At 39.2% G+C, this 25,764-nt stretch overlaps 2 protein-coding genes across 2 annotated transcripts in view; both read left to right on the top strand.

Annotated features, from left to right (window-relative positions):
- Nucleotides 1–25,764, top strand: part of TEC (tec protein tyrosine kinase) — a 125,722-nt gene that overhangs the window by 39,828 nt on the left and 60,130 nt on the right. The gene's annotated exons all lie outside the window — the stretch shown is intronic.
- On the top strand, nt 12,593–15,279 carry LOC128314550 (eukaryotic translation initiation factor 1-like). Its single transcript, XM_053217389.1, has one exon. It carries the CDS (start codon nt 14,615–14,617, stop codon nt 15,044–15,046), a length of 432 nt encoding a protein of 143 aa, XP_053073364.1. The 5' UTR covers nt 12,593–14,614; the 3' UTR covers nt 15,047–15,279.

The following is a 25,764-nucleotide window of genomic DNA, read 5'->3' on the forward strand; positions in this document are numbered from 1 at the left end:
TATATATATATATATATATATATATATATATATATATATATATATAGTCAAAATCTAAGACTAGAGGTGAATTAGAAAAACCATAGGGACCATTCAGGGGTTAGGATAAATAGCCCTAGAGATATTTATTTTAGTGATTCATAATTCTGTTTTTAAAAGAAAAACAGTGGGTAGGCTTTTGATTGACCTAGTCACTATGATTCCTAGTGTCTTCATGTCAGTTAAAGGCCATTAATGTTTTATTAAAATCATCAGTTAATCATAATGTGACTCAGATGTCCATCTTCCCCTGGGTCTGTGAACCCCAGCTCCTCCAACATGAAGGCAACAAGCTTTTCTTCCTATTAAATATAGTTTATTGTGCTTTTTGAAGTATGCTAAGAAATTCTGTTCTAGAATGATGAGAAATTCAGTCCTGCTGTTTCTTCCAAGTCTGATATTGGCAGAGTTGGATTTCAGTTTCTGCTGTGGGCTATTCCTTGGTTTGTCCTCCCTTGTTCTCATTGCCCTCAGTTAGCTCGTGTTTCTGTGCATTCTAGTGAACTGAGAAGAGATCTTCTTGGCAATTTATATTCTTTGCTCTTATTCATAATGACATAAAACATAGGTCCTTGGGGTTTTCATAAGTGATCTTGTTCTCTGGTCACGGAACCAAATGACACATGGGTTAGACTCCCTGACATGCCAGGGGAGCCTCCATGTGGAATTGAGATGGGATTCAAGGAAGAGCAGGGCTGGAGCTTGAACAGGAAATAGGTCTCTGGTGAGAAAAGGAGAGGAGAGATCTCTAGATGTTGAGATTTGGAATAACAAGAAAAATTCAAGTAGTATCTAAATCTACAGTTATCATTAGCTAAGACATCAGGAACTTGTTACAATTGGACCTTGGTACCAAGGTACTAATTTGGCTGGTTTGTTGTCTGTAATACTGTTCCAGTATGGAAACTGGTAAATAGTTTATAAAGTCAAAGAGTAGGGTCACTGGTTGTGTCAGGGATCCCCAAGGCTGTCCCCAGGTTTGGTGATTCACTAGGAGAACACAGTACTTGGCACATAGTTGTCCTTATTTAAAGATTTAAAAAAAAATTTTTTTTAATGTATGTATTTGAGAGATAGAGACAGGGTGTGAGTGGGGGAGGGGCAGAGAGAGACCTACACAGAACGTGGCACAGGCTCCAGGCTCTGAGCTGTCAGCACAGAGCCCGAGGTGGGGCTCGAACTCATGAGCTGTGAGATCATGATCTGAGTCAAAGTTGACGCTTAATTTGCTGAGCCACCCAGGCACCGCTTTATGGCTATGATTTTTGACCGTGGAAGGAGACAGAGCTAAATTATCAAAGGGAAAAGACACTTGGGGCAAATCTATAGGAAACCAGGCACAAGTTTGCAAGAGTCTTTTCTCAGTGGAGTCTTCAAAGTGTGTGCATAATTCTTCTAGCACTCACTTGTGGCCATAATGAAATGTTGTCTACCAGGGAAGCGCATTGGAGACTTAGCACCTTTTCATTGGAAGCTGGTTACATAGGCACCCTTTGTCTAGCGTGTACCAAAATTCCAGACTCTGCAAGGCAAGTAGGTGCTCAGCATTAAACCATGTTGTTTTTTCAAACAGTTTAGGCACAATGAGCTATTTTTATCAGTGCTGGGAATGGTAGGACCCTCTCAGAGTCCAGGTTCCCAGATGCCAGCCAAGGGCCAACCTGGTAAAGACGCCTTTCTCTAAGCCGCTAGGTCTCTAGGACTATTGTGTTAACTCTTTTCTGCACATTAGTAGTAATAGTGACACAAATTATTGAGTACCACATACAGACGAGGCACGGTGCTGGGTACTTTACATACATTATTTCCTTTATTCCTCAAAATAGATGTTTTATTAGTTCCCCCTACTTAAAAAATGAGTGAGGCTTAGAAAGCTTAAAAACTTGTACAAGGTCATACACTAATGAGTTGCAGGGCTGTTTTCTTTAAAGCCTATTTTTGAAAGAACCTTGATAGTCTGGGTAAAATTAGAAAAAAAATCTATTAAATCTCTCTGTAACACAGATGAAATTTTATGTTAAAGCTTTTTGACACTATTTTTGTTTACTACTTTCAGTTATGATTTTTTTTTTTAAATCATCTTTTTGGTAGAAGAAAGTCAGCACTAGTCAGGGTTTTTGTCCTGGCTCTGCCACTATCTAATTGGACTTCATGAAACAACATTCTTCAACCCATGTATCTCTTTACGCTCTCAACTCCTCTTTTGTCATCTCTATTTCAACCCAACACGCATTCGATCTTTTACCAAATGCTATGAATTCTCCTTGCCTTCATCACAACCTTATTGCAGTTCCCAACTCCATTCTCTTGGTGGATTTACTGCCCTATTTGATTCTATTCTTGGTCCTTAATCTTTTATTTATGCGGCCATCATAGGGATATTTAAAACCTGTAGCTTTGTATCTTCTTTAGGATCAAGTAAAAACTCCTGAGCTTGGAATACAAGGTCCTTGATGCCATTTTTCCTTGTCTTCCCTCTTTCCTCCTTCCACCTCCTGCTGAGTCTTCTACCTACTCTTTCACATTATGCCTTTCTTAATTTTTTTCAGTCTACTTGGAGTGATACGTTCCTCTGTCAGCCTGTGAGGATCCGTCTGTCCATCCCGCCTTCTATATTATCCATCAAAAATGTGTTGAGTGCCTAGCAAATGCTCATCTTTTCTAACTCACCCCAATGCCTACCTTCTCTGAAGTCTTCCCTGTATCCCTCCCACCAAAGGTAGAATCCCCCCCACCCCACCCCAGCCTTCTGTGCTCTGTGCATGTCTTTGTTGGTGGCACCTTGGTTACCCAGCTTTAACTGCATAAATGTGTCCCCCAGTGGACTTTAAGCTCTTTGAGGGCAGGGCTCATAGCTTTTCCATCTTTGTATTTCCAAAAGTCTAGTGCAGAGTTGAAGATTCAGTACATGTTGGATGGCTGCATGGATCAAAGGAGAGATGGGCAGACCTCAAACTTCAGAAGCAGGCAGGACAGGTTTATCTTAAACATACATCGTAAAGAACCAGAGAGGTTGTCACACTGCTCATATGTAGAAGAGTCAGGATTTGAGTCCCTCCTATAATGCCACAGGTGCTTTCCTTATTTTATTCCAACATTCTTTGTGATGAGATGTTTGATATTATAATCTTTTACCCAGGTTAATTGTCAGGATGGTGAAGCAATCAGTTCTTAAGTATAATGGCGCATGTTTCTTGAATACTCTGGGTAGCCTCCCATATTTCTCTAGGGTCTTCTGGGTCTTATAGGGTTGTTCTCTTGATCACCCCTGGGAACCTGGAGACTCTTAGTGATATAGACATAAGAGCCTATTAAGGTTCTGAGATGATGTGATGTTTGTCTTTTAGTTGTATCTTTAGACTAGGTAGACCTCCCAGTGGGAAGCATAGGTTCACAAGGCCCTGCTAATCACTACCTGAACACGTATAATTTTCAGCACTTGTTAGGATTCTGGGGAATGGATATGGACTGGAAAAAACTGTTGCTTTTACAAGTCAATTGGAAGCATTTACATCAGACTCTAGAGGTTACTGTGTAGTTCACCAGCTTGTAAAAAGTAAGATAGTGAGACAGCTCTAAATACTCCACAGACAGAACAGTGGTTAGTGTCCTAGGGGTTTTATTTGTTTGTTTTGCTCTGACAGGTCTCAACTATGTTAACCCATGAAAACTCATTTTCTAGTTGGCAGTTGAGTTTCCTTCTTTTGGAAATTAGATTGTGTCAGTTTCTTGTCTTGTGTCGCAGTTTCCTTTCTTGTGCCTCTTCTCCCACTTTTCATTCATATCTGTTTTCTTATTCTACTGTCCTGGATCTGACTTTCCTCATCATTAGACACTTTAAAGGGCCAAGATCCGGGTCTGAAGTCCTATGATCTGATTTATTCCCTTAATTTGCCAAGTTAATCTATTTTCATTTAATGATATTCATTTTTTTTTTTTCCCTAGGAAGCAGAAACCTATTTAAGACAGAAGAGGGGGAGAATACCATTCCTAAAATTTGGGGGGTAACTTTTTATTTTGGTGTAGTTTCAACTTACAGAAAAGTTGGAAGAATAGTACAAGGGACTCTCAAGTAACCTTTATTCAGATTCACAAATTGTTTCTAGTTGTCCCATTTGCTCTATAATTCTCTTGGTCGCTGTCTTTCTCTTTATTTTTTAATTTTATTTTATTTTTAATGTTTATTTATTTTTAAGGGGGGGGGGCAGAGAGAGAGGGAGACATAATATCCAAAACAGGCTCCAGGCTCTGAGCTGTCAGTAGCCCAACGAGAGGCTCGAACTCATGGACCATGAGATCATGGCCTGAGCCAAAGTTTGACGTTTAACTGACTGAGCCACCCTGGTGTCCCTCTGTCTTTCTCTTTAAATGCATGTTGTTCTCTGAACCATTTGAGAGAAAGTTGTAGACATTGCCCCTTTTACCACTTAAAAGGTCTTTGTGTATTGTCTAGGAACTAGGTCCATTCTGTTTTATAACCACAGCGTAACGATCAAAGTCCAGACATTTAACACTGATACAGTACTATCATCAAATCCAGAGTCCGTGGTCAAATTCATTCATCATGCCACGGATGACTTCATTGCTACTTCTCCACTTCCTCCTCTTGCCAAGTCCTGGATAGAATCCTGGGTTACATGTTGCATTTTGTTGGTCAAGATGTAAAGTTTTTAAGTGTCCATGGTGAGAAGAGGAGAAATGTATAGAAGAGATGCTGTTTTTTTTTTTTTTTTTTTGGTTACAGCCTATAACATGCCAGCTATCATATGAATACTCAGTGATTGTGTGTGAATGCCTACAAACGTGAAATCAGATTTAAAAACCTTTGCAGTCTATTCCCTTTCTCTCATTCTCATGGTCATCATTAGGAGTGGGGAGATCCCCCTCCTCCCAAAGAAATTATTGTAGCCTGGTCCACTAGGATGAGTAAAAATCACTTATTCCAGTTTACATGTCCTCCCACCTTCAGTTTTAACTTTTATTCTCCCATGTTAAACAGTTGCTAAGGATCTGGCTATGATAGCTGTGATTCATTCCCTTGAGTATTTGTATTACAATGAGACAAGAAGTATAAGGAAAATCAATATTTTTGTTCAGAAATGGTTACCCAGTTTATCTTATTCATAAGACTTAGCTCTCAGCAATTTTTAGTGATATCAAAAAGTCAAATTTCTCTCAAAGTTTTATTTAACAGTTTTGCCACTGAATATATTCAAAAGACTGTGCCATAGGCACTGAAAGCAATTATGAAAGGAACAATCCCCACAATGTTTGGAAATGGCATTATAGTTGAAATAAATATAGTGTTTCTCCCCACCTCTCTTTTCCCACCTGCCTATCTTGAAAGAAACTTCTCTTAATTGGAAATGTGTGTAACTTGTTGCAGTTTTTTTTTTTTTTTTTTTTTTTAAAGAACTGTGTTTGACAATCATGATTTTTGTAACATGAGTTTTATTTTTCCCCGTTGCATCATGACCTACTGGGTTGGGGATTCTTAGAAATCTTTGAAGCTACTTTTGTAATTAGTAGTTTCTAGTAAGTGTTTGTTGATGAAGATAGGTATGATAGCACTTATCCTGAGGGACTGTTAAAGAAGAGATCAAATTACATGAGCAGAGGAAGATTTGGTGGCAAAAGTATAGATTCTGTGGATTTTGGGGGGTGGTGGAGGTTGGAGGGGTTGGAGACATCCACTTGGCCAAGGGTTGGAGTAGGAGCAACGTGGGTCAGGGAGTGCCCCTTCCGTACAGAGGGGACAGCACATGCAGATACCATGGGCATGGAAGGGGGTTTGCTATATTTGTGGAACCGTTCTGTTCTAGACCTATATAGGCTTTAAAAAAAAAAATTTAATTTTGAGATGGGGGAGGGGCAGAGAGAGAAGAAGAGAGAGAGAAACCCACTCTCAGAGTGAAGCCCAACTCAGGGCTTGATCTCACGACCCTGAGATCATGACCTGAACCAGAATCAAGAGTTGGATGCTTAACCAACTAGACCTGTATAGATTTCTATAACTGATAATTACCGGTACACGTGGATAATTGATTTGTTAGTAAGAAAGAATAATTATACAATTTTAGAGCTGGGAGGCATTTTTAAAATTTTTATTTATTTATTTATTTATTTATTTATTATTTATTTGTTTGTTTATTTATTTATGAGAGCATGGGTGGGTGAGGGTGAGGTGGGCAGAGACAGAGAGGGAGAGAGAATCCCACCATGTGCAGAGAGGGAGAGGGAGAGGGAGAGAGAGTGCGGAGCCCAGAGTGGGGCTTGAGCTCACCTGAAGCAGGGCTGGAACTCATGAACCATGAGATCATGACCTGAGCCAAAGGTGGACGCTCAGCTGACTGGGCCACCCATGTGCCCCTAGAGGTGTTTTAAAAAATGACCCCCCAATTTTTCACTTGTGGGAACTGAGGGTAAGGAAATGATCTGCTTGAGTTCACCTAGTAAGCTAGTTGCTAAGCCTGGACCAAAACTCAGACCTGAATGTTCCTGTGTTAGCCTCTGATTGTATAATCTTAGTTCTGGGAAGGATGTAGTATTTGGGGTGCTCAGGTAGGTTGCTTGAGAGTACTTACGAGCTTGTACACAGAATGGGCACTATCTAGTGACTCTTAGGATACCTTTGCTTAAAAATACTAATCACTTCTCTGCCTTTGAAGTTTTGCTCTTTTTGCACCTAATAGTTCCTTTTCTTTATCTCTAGTCCTCCCCTGCCCTCAAAGGTTATAAATGCCTTGCCCTTTTAAAATTACTGTTATTATAATAATAATCAGTAGTAGTATTATAGCCTTTTCCCTCACAAACTACATAATAATCTCCTTGAGGGCAAAGAAGAAACCTATCACACAATGCCCATTAGGATCTCAAAAAAAGGTTTTGTTGACAATAATTACGATGGTGATAGTGTTTTGGGGGGAGCAGAAAGGTCTTTAGAGACATTGCGGTAATTATTTCTCTTGCAATTTTGTTTCATTTTATTTTTTTAGGAGATACATTATTTAAGTTTAGAAACAAAGCTGCATTTCTCCAAACTAAAATGTGGACATTATTTTCAACTACAGGAGTCTGAACTGTCAGAAGTCATACAGCAGTTTGAGAAAGTGAAACTCCATTTTGAGTTGTTTCTAGGTTGTTTAGGACATGCTGCATCTTAGCATGGTTGAAACTGGTCAGGCACACACAAGGAATTATCTATAAAAGGGAGCGTAGAAACACCTGTGTTGTTCAGCAATTCATTCTGTGACTCTTAGAACTCCTGCCATTAATGGCCTTTGAATTTTGTGAATATACTGTACTTCTGAGATAAAATATTAAACTTTGACGATTACTACTTCAGATAATTGAAAACGGTGTAGTCTTATTACTAAAGCTCATTTACCTTTTTAAGTTTTGAAAAAAATGTTTTATGTTTATTTATTTTGGAGAGAGAGAGAGAGAGAGAGAGAGAACCAGCGTGCGACCAAGGGAGGGACAGAGAAGGGGAGACACAGGATCTGAAGCAGGCTCCAGGCTCTGAGCTGTCAGCACAGAGTCCAACGTGGGGCTCAAACCCACAAACCACGAGATCATGACCTGAGCCGAAGTCGGACGCTTAACTGACTGAGCCACCCAGGTGCCTTTAAAATTTTTAATCATGGAGAATTGTCCATAATACTTGCACCCTTCCACATTACTGAACACCTAAAATGAAAAATTGCACCCAAAATAGTTGTTTGTTGAATAAAACTAAATGAATAAGAGACTTAAATGAAATCTCTCAGTGATTTTTAATAGATTTTGGGAAGGGAATTCCCCCTTCCCCCAATTATCCTAGTTGTATGAGAAAACTTTTTTCCATTCTATCTTTATTCCACATAATCACATAGGTGTAGCTGTTCCTTAATTTTATTTGCCACAGCAAAAAGGAACATGAAAGTTATAATTCCCTGATCGTGAGATTGTAACATGTGAATTTTTTTTCATTTTAGAGGAACACATATATTATATATAATTGTTTATTTAGAAATGGTATATATAGAATTATATATTTATAAGTTATAGAATGTGTAAATATTAAAGTATTATATATATTTACTAAATCTATATTAATATGTTAATTAATTTCCTGGCAGAAGAGAGGCCATAAGCCCGTACACTTAAAAAAAATTTTTTTTAGTGTTTATTTATTTTTGAGAGAGAGAGAGCACAAGCAGGGGAGGGGCAGAGAGAGAGGGAAACACAGAATCTGAAGCAGGCTCCAGGCTCCCAGCTGTCAGCACAGAGCCCGACGCGGGGCTAGAACCCACGGACCTCGAGGTCATGACCTGAGCCGAAGTTGGACACTCAGCCGACTGAGCTACCCAGGCGCCCCAGTCCATACACTTTTATTTGTTACACGGGCCTCACGTCATTTGTCTTACTCATTATTTGAAGGATTTCGAGTACGTACAGTGTGCTAGGGATGGAGGGATTAAAGGGTGCAGGACTCTGGCTCCGTTAAGCTTACAGGCTGCTTAAGTTATAGTTCTGCTTTCGCAGGCTCGTAGTGACAGACTTTATTCCACTGCATCCACCGGGCTGTGAAGCTGGAGTTCCCATCCTCACACCCCACTGTTTGCCCTCGCCTGTGTATTTCTGGAGTATCTGGGACTCTTACACTTCACTTGCCCTTGGGTTTCCAGGGGTGATAGGGGGTGGTTGCACAGACAGGATTTCAAGGTTTCCTTCTGTTGTTAAATTTTAGTTGGCTTAGATTTCACAAAAGTGCAAGTGTTTTGCATACATATTGCGATACTGTGTACTCGCTAGCATCTCCGTGAAGTGTATCTGCAGATAACCAACAGATTTCTGCACTGTTTACTTTTTAAGTGAAGAAACTAGGGGACAAAGCCAGGTCACCTTCTCTGAATTGACATCCCATCTGACTAGATGAACCAAGATGTCTTATCTTTCTGGCTAATGTGCTGTCTGTTAAACCACATTGTGCTAATGACCGCAAAGGGGGCCTGACTTCCTTAAATGTAACTTCACTGACCACCTGTATACATAGTTTCCTTCCTCCTTCCCTGCTTTGGCTCTGTGTATCAGACCTTCAAAAGACAGTTCTTTTAACCTTGATGGTTTGTGTTTCTTTTTTTCCTAACTGCCCCCCTGTGAGGTGGGAGTCCTATGCATACAAGTAAATTAGAGTTTGTGGAAGAGACACCTACAGAGAGAAAAGATTTCTGTGAATGGTTGTGTGAAAGAGGTTGAAAAGGGTTATGCTTAGATGGTAACCCTTAAGAACTTTAAGGTGGGTTTGGTTAAATAGTTCATTTTGTAAATACTCGATTCTTCACAGAAAAAACTCACAAGTAACTCAATTAAATGTGAATTTAATCACTCATAGTCAATCCCAACAGGAGAGAACAGTGTCACAGCTGGAAAGGACCCCCTATAAATCTACCATAATATATTAAGTTTGTTTAACATTTTTTATGAGTTAAGCAAATGGAGTTTTAGGTCGATTCAGTCCCGACTAGGATTGATTACAGTACAACATCAAAATAAATGGTACAGATTTGAATTGTCGTGGAAAAAGGTGAGTAGCTTTATGCTAAAGATCAAATATGTAATTCAGAATTTTTCTTTTTTTAAAGAAAATGTTTATTTCTGAGAGAGAGAGGATCCCAAGCAGGCACCACACTGTCAGCACAGAGCCCAATGCAGGGCTTGATCTCGTGAGCCGTGTGATCATGATCTGAGCTGCAATCAAGAGTCAGACACTTAACCGACTGAGCCACCCAGGCACCCCAGAATTTTATTTTTAAGTTTTATTTATTTAAGTAATCTCTACACCCAACATGGGGCTTGAACTCATGACCCGAGATCAAGAGACGCATGCTCTTCTGACTGAGCCAGCCAGGTGCCCCATTTTATTTTTATTTTTTATTTTTTTACTGGGTCATTTCTTTATTTTCAGATGTCCCATTTGATCACTTTTTAAAAATTTTTTTTTATTTTTAACGTTTTTTAAATTTTTTTAATTTTTTTTTTTTTTTTATTTTTGAGACAGAGAGAGACAGAGCATGAACGGGGGAGGGGCAGAGAGAGGGAGACACAGAATCGGAAGCAGGCTCCAGGCTCTGAGCCATCAGCCCAGAGCCCGACGTGGGGCTCGAACCCACAGACCGTGAGATCGTGACCTGAGCCGAAGTCGGACGCCCAACCGACTGAGCCACCCAGGCGCCCCATTATTTGATCACTTTTTAAGCACGGATGTGATGACTGAAACATCTGTAGGAAACAAAACCCAAATCCACTGGATGAGATAGTGTATTTCATGAGGTTCTCGAATCAATTTATCAGCAGTTGTCTGCTCTCCCTTAATTATAGGGAACTGCAGTTGTGGTCTAAGGCTCATTTCTAAATTAATAGGGTTTCTGTGCATTAGAGCGTGAGAGATTAACACTGTGGACTCTGGAGCCAGATTACCTGGGTTCAGATCCTAAATTTGTTACTTTTTGCTGTGTGACCTTGGACAAGCTACTTAATCTCTACACCTCATTTTTTCATCTTCAAACTGGGGAGAAAGCAGGACTACCCTTCTAGATTCTGGTAAGGAGTAAATGGGTCGCTGTATGTGAAGGGACCAGGGCAGTTCCTGGCATAGAGCAGGTACCATATAAGCACCGGCAGTTTCTGTTCTAGCTCTACACATGAGATATGTTGCACTCTCACCCACTTTTGTCTTTGTTATATATGTATTTCAAGGTTTTTGCTCTTGAGTCTGGCTTTTCTCAGATCTAGGCGTTTTTGCGCTAAGCATAACTGGGTCATTCTCCTAGGATCGCAGGGGATCACTCTTTGAATTCATCTCTGTTGCTTGCAGTCAGCTGCATTTGGGGGTTCTGGTAACCGGTGGAAATGCATGCCTCAGAGTAAGGCTAGTTCACATCCCGGCATCTCTGAGCCTGTGTTGGTAGAGCTCTCACTGGGACTGTCTGCTCTGAATGTTTTCCTCTGGATGTTTGTGAGTGGAGAGCGTGATGGGATCCTGGCTGTGATAAATGTGCTGCTTCAGTGTGACACTTTCATACACCAGAGGTGGGTCTGCCCTGAAGTTAAAGAAAAGCAAGCATTAGAGACTTTTCATTCCAGAGCCCTTTCTAAGGTTCCGGGAGGCACCCTAGCAGTTTTGTATTCATAATTTTGCACTTAAAAAAAAAAGTCTTCTTCTTAAAGCGTATAAGCTTCAGGCCACTCAAAACCTTGATCTGTTTCTACAGAGCGTAAAGACTTTATTTGTCCTAATACCTGACACTATCTATAAATTCTGCCAGTGAAATACTCCCAAGCACCTCCATTGTAAACCATCGCATCTATAATTGGTTTCTGTCCTTAGAAGTCTTCCTTTCAAGAACAAAGTGTTATATGTCTACTTTAATCTGTTAAATTTATCATTAATGCTTTCAGAGTTGTTTTTTAAAGTACCATACATTCTTTTTAAGTTTGTTTATTTATTTTGAGAGAGAGAGAGAGAAAATGTGCTAGTGGGGGAGGGGCAGAGGGAGAGAGAGAATCCCAAGTAGGCTCCTTGCTGTCAGTACAGAGCCTGACACGGGGCTCAAACTCACGAACCGTGGGATCATCACCTGAGCCAAAATCAAGAGTCAGATGCTTAACTGACTGAGCCATCCAGGTGCCCCGAAGTACCATACTTTTCTTGTTAAATGAATTCCTGAGCGTGTTATGGTTATAGTTCCTCTTGTGAATAAGTTATTTTTCATTGTATGTTTGTTGTAATTAGGTGCTGTTAATATATAATCAAGCTCTTGATCATTATAAATCTATTTTGTAACTTACCAGTATACCATGCTATTTCTAAATATTACATGGAGGCACAATTTTCTATACCAGCTTTGCTATAAAAAGGATTATTTTCTATTAAATTTAATCCAAATAATGGATAAATTTGCTAATTTTTTAAGTTAGCAAAAATAAAAGCATTTTCAGTTCTAAGTAGGAATACTCAAAAGGGTAGGATTAAATATTTCTTTGCTGAGCAAATTTTAAACTGTGTGCTGGAGGGAAGTATTGATGGTGGCGGAATGTACATAACTAATAACAGCAAACTTTCTGAATTGACTGAAATATAAAATTTAAAAGCAGGGAAGTCTGAGTTTGTAATTCATAATCACTACCAATTGGTGAAGTAAGGAGATTCAAATGTAGGCCATTTGACTTAGAAGTTCCCCAGACATCTCTACCTTAATTTTCTAGCCAAATAAGCAAACAAACAAACAAAAACAAACAAAAAAACCATGCCTCTTTTTACCTGAATCAATTACAGAATTACTACAAATTATTTTGTGGTGGATAATGTTCCAAGCTCTGAGGACACAAAAACATATACAAAGCAAATGTCCTGCTGTCATGGAACTTACATTCTAGAGGAGAAAGGCAGCATACAGATAAACCAATAAATATCTCCCACCTTGAAAAAAAGCAAAGCAGGATGGGAGGGGTGGGGACTTGCATGCTTGTGGGTTTTCTTTCTTTTCTTTTCTTTTCTTTTCTTTTCTTTTCTTTTCTTTTCTTTTCTTTCTTTCTTTCTTTGGTCAGTGGTCAGGGAATAGAGATCTTAAGAAAAGACAGGCGGGGGGAGGGGAAGTCCTTGGGGAGGGGAACCGGGACTGCAAGGCGTCAGGAAAGGCAGGTGGTGCTTCCGTGCTCAGGGAACAGCAGAGAGGCTAAGGGGCTGAAATGGAATGGAGTGGGGTGTAGTGGTGGGGGAGGCCAGAGATCTTTGGGGGCCATGGAGAAGACTTTGGATTTTTTGTTTTTTAATGTGATGGGAGATTTTGGAGGGTTATGAGTGGGGAGTGACAAAATTTGGCCCTTCTGTTCGTGTACTTCAAGGCACTGGGGCACAGTGGAACATGAATTGGCAGAGAGAATTGGCTGTGCCAGCCAGTTTGACCCTGGGGAGGTCATTTACCCAGTCAGTGCCCCAGTTTCTACTCTAAAATGAAGAAACTGGATTATATGAGTAATTCACTAGAATCGTTTTCATGGCCAATTATGATTCTCAGATCTTAAAATAGTTATTAAACATCCACATGTATTGGCAGCAGTTGTTGACTATGGGGAAGAGGAGACCCTCCCCTTCCCACTTTCTGCTCAGACTTTGGAACTTCCCTGTCTCCGCCCTGAGCCTTTCCCCTGAGCCTCACCCCTGCCTCTGAGTAGGTGTGTGTATAGTGGTGTTTCACTGTCTTTTCAACCTGCATTTCTCGGGTTACTACAGTAGATGAGCAAGTCTGTGTATTTACATTGTCCATTGGCATTTACTCTCTGTTGAAGTGCCTGTTTGGATATTTTTCCTTCTTTTCTCAATTAGAAAAATTTCTTACTTATTTTTAAAAGATACATATATTCTGAATCAAACTCATTGTCCCTGTATGCTTTGCAGATACTTGTTTGTACTTGGTGGCTTGTCTTTTTTTTTTTTTTTTTTTTTATGGTGGTGGTAAAATACACATAAAATTTACCATTGTAACCATTTTAAATTGTATGGATCAGTGGCAGTAAGTACATTCGTCATGTTGTGCAACAATTACCACTGTCTGGTTCCAAAGCTTTTCATCACCCCTAACAGGAACCTTGAGAAAGTTCTGTGTGCACTTAGGAAGAATGTGTATCCTGGTGCTTTTGGATGGAATGTTCTGTAAATATCTGTTAAGTTTATTTGGTCTATTTAAGGCTGATGTTCTCTTATTGATTTTCTGTCTGGATGCAAGTAGGGTATTAAAGACCCCTATTATTATTGTATATTTCTATCTTTAGGTCTGTTAATATTTGCCTTCTATATTTAGGTGCTTCTATGTTGGGTGCATGAATATTTACAAATGTTATATCCTTTTGTTGGAATGACCCCTTTGTCATGATGTAATGCCCTTTTTTGATTCTTATTACAGTTTTTGTTTTAAACTCTGTTTTTTCTGGGGCACCTGGGTGGCTCCATCGATTGAACGACTGACTTTGGCTCAAGTCATGATGTCACAGTTCTCGATTTCAGGCCCCACATCGGGCTCGCTGCTATCAACACAGAGCCTGCTTTGGATCCTCTGTCCCCATCTCCCTGCCCTGCCCTGCTTGCACTCTCTCTCTCAAAAATAAATAAACATTTTTAAAAAGTCCATTTTTTCTGATGTGTGTATAGCTACCCCAACATTCTTTTGGTTTCCATTTGCATGGAAGATCTTTTTCTATTCCTTCACTTTTAGTCTGTTTGTGCCTTTTACATCTAAAGGAGTCTCAGGGCACCTGGGTAGTTGAGCATCTGACTCTTGATTTCTGTTCAGGTCATGGTCTCATGGTTTGTGGGATCGAGCCCTAAATTGGGCTCTGCACTGACAGCAAGGAGCCTGCTTGGGATTCTCTCTCTCCCTCTCTCTCTGCCCCTCCCCTGTTCTCTCTCTCTTTCTCTCAAAATAAATAAGTAAACAACAAAAAAATGAATCTTTTGGCCTTAGTCACTGACCCACCTCTGAGGACTCAGCAGCACCACCCTTGAGCCCCCTTGCTTCCCAGTGCTCTGTCCCGCATGCCAACCTTCTCTCACCACCACCTTCCGTGGGCCGTTTCCACCAAGGGAAAGGGATTGTATCTTATGTCTGCTATCTGGAATCTCCACTCTTTTGGCCCCTTTGCTGATGCAAGTAAGGGTGATAATCTGTTTCCTGCTAAAGATTATATCCATAAGCATTCATCGGAGAATAGCAGCAGAAAAATCCAGGGGATTGCTGATGCTTATGATAAAAAGAAACTAGTGAAGGTCTTTAAGAAGAAATTTGCCTGTAACAGTACTATAATTGAGCATCCAGAACATGGAGAAGTAATTCAGCTACAGGGTGACCAGCACGAGGACGTATGCCAATTCATAGAGATTGGACTGGCTGAGGACGACCAGCTGAAGGTTCATGGCTGTAAGTGCTTTTGGCTCACTGAAGCTTTAGTGAGGATTTCCTCACAATGAGTAGAATTTGCCTTCTGTCCCTTGTCACCAGTTTAAAAATCTCACAGCTTATGTAATGTACCCATTTTGGATCCACTTTTAACTTGGACTAGTGTTACTCCTTCATGCAATGAACTGAAAAGAGCCAAAAAGAAAAAAAAAAAAAAGACTGTATCTCTTATAGGCAGCATATAAATGGGTCTTTTTTTTTTTTTTTTTCCTTATCCATATAGCCACTCTGGGTCTTTTGATTGGAGAGTTTAGTTCATTTATACGTAAAGTAATCATTGATAGATACATGAGTTTAGTTCATTTATACGTAAAGTAATCATTGATAGATACATACTTACTGCCATTTTGTTAATTGTTTTCTGGCTGTTTTTGTAGTTCCTTTCTGTTCCTTCTTTCTTCTCTTGCTCTTTGTGATTTGATGACTTTAATGGCATATTTACATTCTTTTCTCTTTATCTTTTATGTATTTACTATAGGTTTTTGCATTGTGATTATCATGAAGCTTACATGTTACAGCTTATAACAGCCTGTTTGAAGTTGATAACAACTTAAGTTTGATCACATTCTAAAACTCTGCATTTTTACTCTCCCCCCATGCTTTATGTTTTTGATGTCACATTTTACTCTTAATCTTGTATATCCTCTACTAATAATTGTAATCATAGTCACTTTCACTACTCTTGTCTTTTAATCTATACACCACCTTTGTTAAGTGATAAACCCACTTTATGGGAAAACCCCATATTTTCCTTTCCAGTGAGATTTATTCTTTCATATGTTTTCTTGTTCCTAATTAGTGTCCTTTCTTTTCAGCTTAAAGAAGATCGTTTAACATTTCTAGGGCCAGTTAGTGGTGGTGAAATCCTTTGGCTTTTGCTTATCTGGAAAACTCTCTCTCTCCTTTAATTGTAAATGATAACTTTGTTGGCTAGAATATTCTTGGTTGGAAATTTTTTTTTCTTTCAGCTCTTTGATTTTATTGTGCCACTTCCTTATGGCCTGTAAAGTTTCTGCTGAAACAAAAAAAATTTTTTTGCTGCTTTTAAGATTCTTTCCCTGTCTTTAACTTTTGATATTTTAATTATAGTATGTCTTGGTGTTAGTCTCTTTGGATTCATCTTATTAAACTCTGGTCTTCCTGGCTCTGGATTTCTGTTTCACTTCCCATATTAGGGAAGTTTTCAGTTGTTATTTCTTTAAGTAAGATTTCTGCCCCTTTTTCCCTTTCTTTTCCTTCTGGGATTCCTATAATGTGAATGATAGTCCGTTTGATGTTGTCCCATAAGTCCCTTGAGCTATCTTCACTTTTTTAAGATTCTTTTTTCTTTTAGCTGCTCTGATAGGGTGACTTCCACTTTTTTGTCTTTGAATTCACTGATCTTTTCTTCTGCTTCATCTAGTCTGCTGTTGAACCCCTCCAGTGTATTTCTCAGTTCAGTTATTGTATTCTTCAACTCTGTGACTTCCAGCTTCTTATTTCTTTGTTGAGGTTCTCACTGGGTTCATCCATTCTGTTCCCAGTTCAGTGAGCATCTTTATGACCATTACTCTGAACTCTTTATCAGGTAAATTACTTATCTCCATTTCATTAAGGCTTTTTTCTTAGGTTTTATCTTGTTCTTCAATTGGGAACAAATTCCTCTGTTTCTTCATTTTTTTGCGGTCTCTGTTTTGGTTTCTATGCAGTAGGTGAACCCCTCTGCCCCCAATTCTGAAGGAGTGGCCTCACATAGGACATGAACCTTGTCATTCAACTCTGCCCCAAATCTTGTTTGTGCTTCTCCAAGCAGCCTATTATATTTTTCATAGCTCCCAGTAGTTGAGATTATGCCAAGACCTGTCAGTATCTCAAAGGGGGAGAAGATCTTAGCACCTAGATTCAGGCTGATTGGAAGCCAGACCCATAGACAACAACTTTTAAAAGTATGCAAATATATACAGTTCTTTTGGACCACAAGCATAAACCCCACTGGCCACCAGAGCCAGGCTATCTGGAGGCTTCCTTTGGGCAGAAGTTGCAAAAATTGGGGCTCCAGATGAGTATATAAGCTATTTTCTTGGAGGAGTTTTCTTCTGGGATAGATCATATGGTAGAAACAAGTCTGAATAAATTTAAGAGAATTAAAATTGTATCAAGCACCTTTTCTGACCACAGTGGTATGAAAGTAGTAATCAGTTATGTGAAGAAAATGGGAAAATTCACAAATATAAGGAGATTAAACAACATGCTACTGGACATCCAATGGGTCAAAAGAGAAATTAAAAAACACCTTTAGACAAGTGAAAATAAAAATACAACAAATTCCAAAATCTGTGGAATGCAGCAAAAACAGTTCTGAGAGGGAATACATAGTGATAAATGCATACTTCAAGAAACAAGAAAGGTCTGAAATAAACAACCTGACTTTATACCTCAAAGAACTAGAAAAAGAAGAACAAATGAAGCCCAAAGTTAGAAGAAGGAAGGAAGTAGCAAAGATTAAACCAGAAGTAAAAGAAATAGAAACTAAAAAACAATAGAAAAGATCAATGAAGTTAAGAGCTGTTTCTTTGAAAACATAAATGAAATCAGCAAAGCTTTAACTAAACTCATTAAGAAAAAAGAAGACTCAAATAAAATCAGAAATAAAAGGGCTGTTAAAACTGAGATCACAGAAATACAGGGGGTCATAAGAAATTACTATGAACAATTATACACTAACAAATTGAGCAACTTAGAAGAAATTAATAAATTCTTAGAAGCATACAACCTACCAGGACTGAATCATGATGAAATAAAAAATCTGAACAGACCGATTACTAGCAAGAAGATTGAATTGGAACCAAAAACCTGCCAACAGGGGCGCCTGGTGGCTCAGTCGGTCGAGTGTCCAACTTCAGCTCAGGTCACGGTCTCTCAGTTCGTGAGTTTGAGCCCCACATCGGGCTCTGTGCTAACAAACAGCTCAGAGCCTGGAGCCTGCTTCGGATTCTGTGTCTCCTCCCCACCCCCTTCCTCTGCTCATGCTCTGTCTCTCTCTGTCTCTCAAAAGTAAATAAATGTTAAAAAAAAAAATTAAAAACAAAAACAAAAAAACAAACAAACAAAAAACCCTGCCAACAAACAAAAACCCAGGACCAGATGCCTTTAATGGTGAATTCTACCAGATGCTCAAAGAAGAATTAATACCAATCCTTCTCAAACTCTTACAAATATAGAAGAGGAAGGAATTCTTCCAAACTCATTTTGTGAGACCAGCATTACCCTGATACCAAAACCAGACAAGAATGTCACAAGAAAAGAAAATTACAGGGCAATATCCCTATGAAAATAGATGCAAAAATCCTAAACAAAATAGCAGTACACTAAATTTAATAATACATTAAATTTTTATACACCATGATCAAGTGGAATGTATTCTAGGGATTCAGAGATGGTTCAACATTTGAGAAGCAGTTGATGTGATACACTACATTAGCAAAATGATGGATAAAAATCATATGATCATCTCAATATATACAGAAAAAGCATTTGAAAGAATTCAACATCCATTTATGATAAAAACTTCTCAACAAAGCAAATATATGGGGAATGTACCTAACATAATAAAAGCTATATATGACAAGCCCACAGCTAACATCATACTCAGTAGTGAAAAGCTGAAAGCTTTCCATCTAAGATCAGGAACAAGGGAAGGATGTCCACTCTCACCACTATTACATAGTATTGGAATTCCTAGCCTGATCAGTTAAGCAAGAAAAAGAAATAAAAGGCATGCAAATTGGAAAGGAAGAAATAAAACTCACTATTTGCAGATGACATGACATTATATGTCGAAAACTCTAAAGAGACCATGAAAAAACTGTTAGAACTAATAAATGAATTCGGTAAAATTGTAGGACACAAAATCACACACACACACACACACACACACACACAAAATCTGTTATATTTCTACAGACTAATAGCAAACTGTCAGAGACATTAAGAAAACAATCTCATTTAAATTACATCAAAAAGAATAAACATTCCTAGGAATCAATGTCACCAAGGAGGTAAAGGATCTGTAAAGGTAAAGACCTTTACTAAAAACTACAAGACATTAATGAAAGAAATTGAGGAAGACACAAATGGAAAGATATCCCATGCTCATGAATTGGAGGAATTGATATTGTTAAAATGTCTGTTCTACCCAAAATGATCTACAGATTCAGTGCAATTCCTATAAAAATTCTGATGACATTCTTCACAGAAATGGACCAATCCTAAAATTTGTGTGGAAACCCAAAAGACTCCAAATAGCCAAAGCAATCTTGAGAAAGAACAAAGTTGGAGACATCACACTCCCTGATTCCAAACTTATTACAAAGCTATAGTAATCAAAACAGTATGGTATTAGTATAAAAACAGACATATAGATTGATAGAGCAGAATAGGAGCCCCAAAATAAACCTATGCTTCTATGGCCAATTAATTTATGAAAAGGAACCAAGAATGCACAATGGGGAAAGGACAGTCTCTTTAATGGTGTTTGGAAAACTGGACAGCCACATGCAAAAGAATGAAATTGGACCACTATCTTACACCGTACACAAAAATTAACTCAAAATGGACGAAAGACTTGAACATAAGACCTGAAACTATAAAAATCCTAGAAGGAAACGTAGGCAGCAATCTCCTTGATATAGGGTTGGTGACGATTTTTTGGATATGACACCACGAGTGAATGCAACAAAAGCAAAAATAAAGGAGACTACATCAAACTAAAGAACTTTTGTTCATCAAAGGGAGCCATCAACAAAATGAAAAGGCAAGCTACTGAATGGGAGAAAATATTTGCAAATCATATATTTAATGAGGGGTTAATATCCAAAAATATATAAATAATTCATACAAGTCAATAGCAAAAAAACAATCTGATTAAAAAAGGACAGGATACAAATTATGGAAAGAGTCCAAATGTCCACTGACTGGTGAATGGATAAAGAAGATGTCATATATATATATATATATATATATATATATATATATATATATATATATAAATTGAATACTACTTGGTGATCAAAAAAGAATGGAATCTTGCCATTTACACCAATGTAGATGTAACTAGAGTGTATTATGCTAAGTGAAATAAGTCAGTTGGAGAAAGACAAATATATGATTTCACTCATATGTGGAATTTAAGAAACACAGCAGATGAACATAGAGGAAGGGAAGGAAAAAGAAGATAAAAACAGAGAGGGAGGCAAACCATAAGAGACTCTTAAATGCAGAGACCAAACTGAGGGTTGCTGGAAGGGAGTTGGTTAGGGGTTGGGCTAAATCGGTGATGGGCATTAAGATAGGCACTTGTTGGGATGAGCACTGGGTGTTATATGTAAGTGATGAATCACTGGGTTTTACTCCTGAAACCAATGTTACACTGTATGTTAACTAACTTGGATTTAAATAAATAAATTAAAAAAAAAAGGACAGAATATCTGAATAGACATTTTTCCAAAGAAGACATACAGATGGCCAACAGGTAAATGAAAAGATGCTCAACATCACTAATATTCAGGGAGATGCAAACCAAAATCACAATGAGATACTGCTTCACACCTGTTAGAATGGCTGTTATCAAAGAGACAAGAAGAACAGGCATTGCTGAGGATGTGGGGTGCTTTGTTGGTGGGAATGTCAATTGGTACAAACACTACGGAAAATAATATGGAGGTTCCTTACAACATTAAAAGTAGAACTACCATATGATCCAGCAATTCCAGGGTATTTATCTCAAGGAAACAAAAACACTAACTCAAAGAGGTATATGCGTCCCTATGTTTGTTGCAGCATTATTAACAATAGTTAAGATAAGGAAACAACCTAAGTATTCATCAATGGATGAATGAATAAAGAGGACTGTATGTATGTACAGTGAAATATTATTGAGCCATAAAAAAAGAATGAAATCTTGCCATTTGTGACAGCATGGATGGACCTCAAGGGCATTATGCTAAGTGAAATAAATCAGTCACAGCAAGACAAATACTGCTTGAGCTCTCTTCTATGTGGAATGTAAAGAGCAAACAAAAACAACAGAAACAAAACAAACCTCCCCCCGCCCCAACAACAACAATACAAGAACACCAAGCTTATGGACATAGAGAACAGATTAGTGGTTGCCAGAATTGGGGTGGGAGAAAAGGTGAAGGGAGGCAGAGGCTAAAATATTTAAAATAGTTTAAAACTAAAGTAATCAGCAAAAAAAAAAAAAAATCACAACAAAACTTAGACTTCATAGTTTCCCGTATTTTACATAAAAAACTCTTTAAAGCATCTTTTGAAAGTAAAAATGAGCTGCTTCCTATACATTCTGAGATAATCCATTGGTTCCTAAATTGCAATCACATTTTCTCAGCATTAAGGTTCAAAACATTACATGCAAGTAAATGAGGCTTCCTTAGCATGTCAACACGTAGTTTTCTTGGACACCTAAACATCGATAGAAATATTGTTTTGTTTGTTTTTATTTAGAAAGAAGTTCAATTAGATTCTTTGTTAATAGTTTCTAGTCCATAAATTTAAATTACTAAACTCTACACATTAACATTCTGCACTTCTGTCTTTCGCTTTTGATGGTCTCTATTGATGTGGGAAACAAAGGCAAAAGAAAAAATTAAATTTCCTTACAACTTAACAGCCCATAGATAAGTCCAGAGGGACCTTCCCCTAGGAGCTCGGCTGCCTCTGTGATGACACTTTGCTAAGGGCAAAAGACAATCTTAGCCCAATCCCTCCAGGCTACCGAAAATTCCTTTGGAAACTTCCTTTATCTCTACTCCCCCAAGATATATGTTGGCAATCATACTCCAAGCATATGGCCCACTGATATACATCTGAAGGGTCTCAGGACTGAGCCTTTACTAAACAGTAATAAATGACCTTTTCCTGACAGCAGCTAGCCCCCTCAAGGTCTTGGAAACCTTGCTTCCAAAATTCCTTAGAGACTTACATGGCTTTAAGCTATCCCTAACCCCCTCCCAATGTGAAGGTATTTTAATCAGTCACTTGTTACAACCTCAGTGCAGATTTTTCTGCCCTTAGGCCCGTCCCAAGGTTTTAATAAAACCACCTTTTTGCATCAGAGATGTCACAGGAATTCTTTCTTGGCTATCGGCTGTGAACCCCAACATTTTCTACACCATCTATGACTATCGAATGTAGGAATAAGGAGTCGGCAAACCTAGGGTCTAGTGCTGGTTTGGTCTTTGGGACCAGGGAGTCATGTAATTACTCTGAACCTTACCAATCTTGTGCCTAAAGGGCAGGGGCAGGGGGTGGGTGGGGGTGGGGAGTAGTATCTGCCTTACCTATTTCATACAGTTGTGAAAATCTTATTAAAAAATGGTAGTGAAAACATTCTGCATCTTAAAAAAAATAGTTATTGTTATTACTTAATGCTCATTTGATTGCCTTTATCGATCATCTGAAAAGTCAGAAAGTATTAGATCATATAAATCCAGATGGCACTGAAGCACCTGGGTGGCTCAGTCGGTTAAGCATCTGGCTCTTGGTTTTGGCTCAGGTCATGATCTCACGGTTTTTGAGTTCAAGCCCCGCATCAGGTTCTCTGCCGACAGCTTGGAGCCTGCTTGGCATTCTATCTCCCTCTCTCTCTGCCCCTCCCCTGCTTGTTGTCTATCTCTCTCTCCAAATAAATAAAAACAAATTAAAAAAAAATAAATCCAGATGGCACAAAACTACATAATTAACACTTGAAAAACTGTATATAGCTTTGATCATTCCTCAAAACAAAAAGAAGGGGAAAAAAGCAGCTGGAAGGTATCAAAAGGGTCACTAAAATATTCAAAGGGAAGGGCTGTCAGTGTAAACAACTAGACTAAACATAGAACCCTAAAGACTGATACAAGGAAGGCCATGAGAGGAAAGCAATGGATCTTAAGGAAGGAAGGAAGGAAGGAAGGAAGGAAGGAAGGAAGGAAGGAAGGAAGGAAGGAAGGAAGAAAAAGAAAAAAGAAAGAAAGAAAGAAAGAAAGAAAGAAAGAAAGAAAGAAAGAAAGATAGATCATACCCATTAAGCAGTCAATCCCGATTCCTCCCTCCCAGCCCCACCTTCCCACCCCCACCCCTAGCCCCTGGCAACCAGTAACCTGCCTTCTGTCTCTATGGATTTACCTATTCTGGGTATTTCATATAAATAGAATCATATGTTACTTTTTGTGTCTGGCTTCTTTCACTTAGCGTAATGTTTTCTAGGTTCATTCATATCGCAGCACGTATCAGTACCTCATTCGTTTTTATATCTAAATAATATTCTATTATATGGATATACCACATTTTGTTTATTCATTCATCTGGTCATGGATATTTAGGTTGTTTTCACCTTTTGGCTACTGTGAATAGAGCTGCTCTGCATATTCACGTACAAGTTTTTGTGTAGACCTACATTTTCATTTCTCTTGCTGGGTCATAGGGTAACTCTGTTTAACATTTTTAGGAACTGCTAGCTGATTTTCCAAAGGGGCTGCAATTTTTTTGTATCACCTCCCCCCCCCAGGCATGTATGGGGATTCTAATTTCTCTACATCCTCACTAAGCCACTTGTTATTATCTGTGTTGTTGATTCTAGCCATCCTGCTTAGTGTGAAGAGGTAACTCATTGTGGTTTTGATTTGCATTTCCTTTATGGCTAATAGTGTCGAACATCTTTTCATGTAGCCTATTTCTTTTTAAAATGCAGATGTGCTTGCTGTTTTTGGTTAGGCAGAAAAACCTGTTTGACAGGAACTCCATCTTTTTTTTGTCTTTTTTTTTTTTTTTGGTCTTTTTTTTTTTATGAAGTAGACACTGGGGTCCTAGTAAATGTTTAGCAATTGGGAGGCGAGGGAGAAGCCCTGCTTTTCAGCACTTGCCAGTTTCTGTCATGTAAGTACTCCCACCAAGGCAGATTTCCAGCCACCAAGGTGCCGCTGAAAGTGGAGCAGGGAAACGGTGTGCACAGTAGGCTCTCTTGAACTGCCATGGGCTGACTCTGTGGCATCAATGGAAGGAGAGAGTGGGCAAAGGGAGCCTCATTTAGGGCTGCCTGGCATCGTGCAACGTGGCTGCTGTACGGCTGGAGGGCTGCCGTTCACCTGTTAGCCTGAGGAGGAAAGAATATAATGTTATTGAGGGTCTAGCACCTATCGAATGTTCACCACAGTCTTCTGAGGCAGGTGTTACTATCTTATTTTCAGAGAAATCCAAGGTTTAGAGAACATAGGAAGGAACTCAGTGATTCACAGCTAATGAATGTCAAAGTGTTGACATTTGAGTACAAAGCATATTACTGTACTCATTACTATCATTTGTCACAGCAAAAGGGTACAAAGCAAAATCAGCAGAAGGAAAAGGCACATGGGGTAAAGTCCAGAGGAGACCAGGCACAAGCTTGCAAGACCCCTTTTCTCAGTGGAGTCCCACAGGACCTGCTTAAAAACTCCCATCAGTGAGTTGTCTACCAGGAAGCTCATTAGAGACCCAGTGCCCAAGCTTTTTTTGTTTTTTTTTTGTTTTTGTTTTTTTTTTTTTATTGGGGACTGGTTGGGGATATAGGCACCCTCTGTCTAGCATGCACCACATTGCAGACTCCAGAAGGCAAAGCAGGTGCTCAGCATAAACCATATTGTTTGTACCAATAGTTCAGGCACAAAGAGCTATTCTTACCAGTGCTGGGAATGGTGGGATCTTCCCAAAGTCCAAGTTCCCAGAAGTCAGCCAGTGGCCGACTGTAGAAAGGCAAGTAGACCTTTCTAAGAATAGCAATCTCGAGGGGCGCCTGGGTAGCTCAGTTGGTTAAGGGTCCGACTTCAGCTCAGGTCACGATCTCGCGGTCCGTGAGTTTGAGCCCCGCGTTGGGCTCTGGGCTGATGGCTCAGAGCCTGGAGCCTGCTTCCAGTTCTGTGTCTCCCTCTCTCTCTGCCCCTCCCCCGTTCATGCTCTGTCCCTCTCTGTCTCAAAAATAAATACACATTAAAAAAAATTAAAAAAAAAAAAAAAGAATAGCAGTCTCGAGCCTGCTCTGTTAACTCTTTTCCACACACTAACTAAATGCAAAAATAGGAGAGAAAATTGAGAAAGTCCAGAGACTATGCTTGCTTGTATCTTATTATATCTGCCTTTGCCTCCTAGCGCTTGTATAGAATTGATATATGGTAGGTTTCTAATAATGGCTCACTGAGTTGTGCACATCCTCATTTTGATACGCGGCTTCTGTGTGTGTGTGTGTGTGCGTGTGCGTGTGTGCTGTCTGTAAAGCCTCGGTGCTTAAAAGGTTCTGCGTTGACCTAAATCATGATTAATTATGACCGCTTAGCCCAGACATCTCACTGTAGCTCATCACCCTACTCTGAATTCTCGGTGGCTTTTCTCTCCTGAAAGACCTTCATTTGAAATACCGAGGTTTGCCATTCGTGTCTCGAGTGGAAATATTGTTTCTTTTGTTCCAGTGGCCCCAGACTTCAGACTCACTTTTACATCAGTGAACTTTGACTAAAAATGGAACAGTTTCCTCCACCTGATCTCCTCTGTGTCTGGGTCCTGTGTTGGGGTCACACCTTGCTTTGTTCTCACGAGCAGGGGCTGACTGAATTTTCTGCGTGCTATCCAGTTGTATCAAGCACATTAAAAGGGGCTTTGCCGAAGAGGAACAGTTCTGGGAAAGAGCTGGGCAGGATACCGTGAGCTGACTAAAACCCAGGTT

This window comes from Acinonyx jubatus, chromosome B1 (assembly GCF_027475565.1).
Source record: "Acinonyx jubatus isolate Ajub_Pintada_27869175 chromosome B1, VMU_Ajub_asm_v1.0, whole genome shotgun sequence".
NCBI classification, from domain to species: Eukaryota; Metazoa; Chordata; class Mammalia; order Carnivora; family Felidae; genus Acinonyx; species Acinonyx jubatus.

Excerpts from the sequence above, each read along its gene's own strand:
- LOC128314550 (XM_053217389.1), top strand. The coding sequence starts at position 14,615 with ATGCCAACCTTCTCTCACCACCACCTTCCGTGGGCCGTTTCCACCAAG.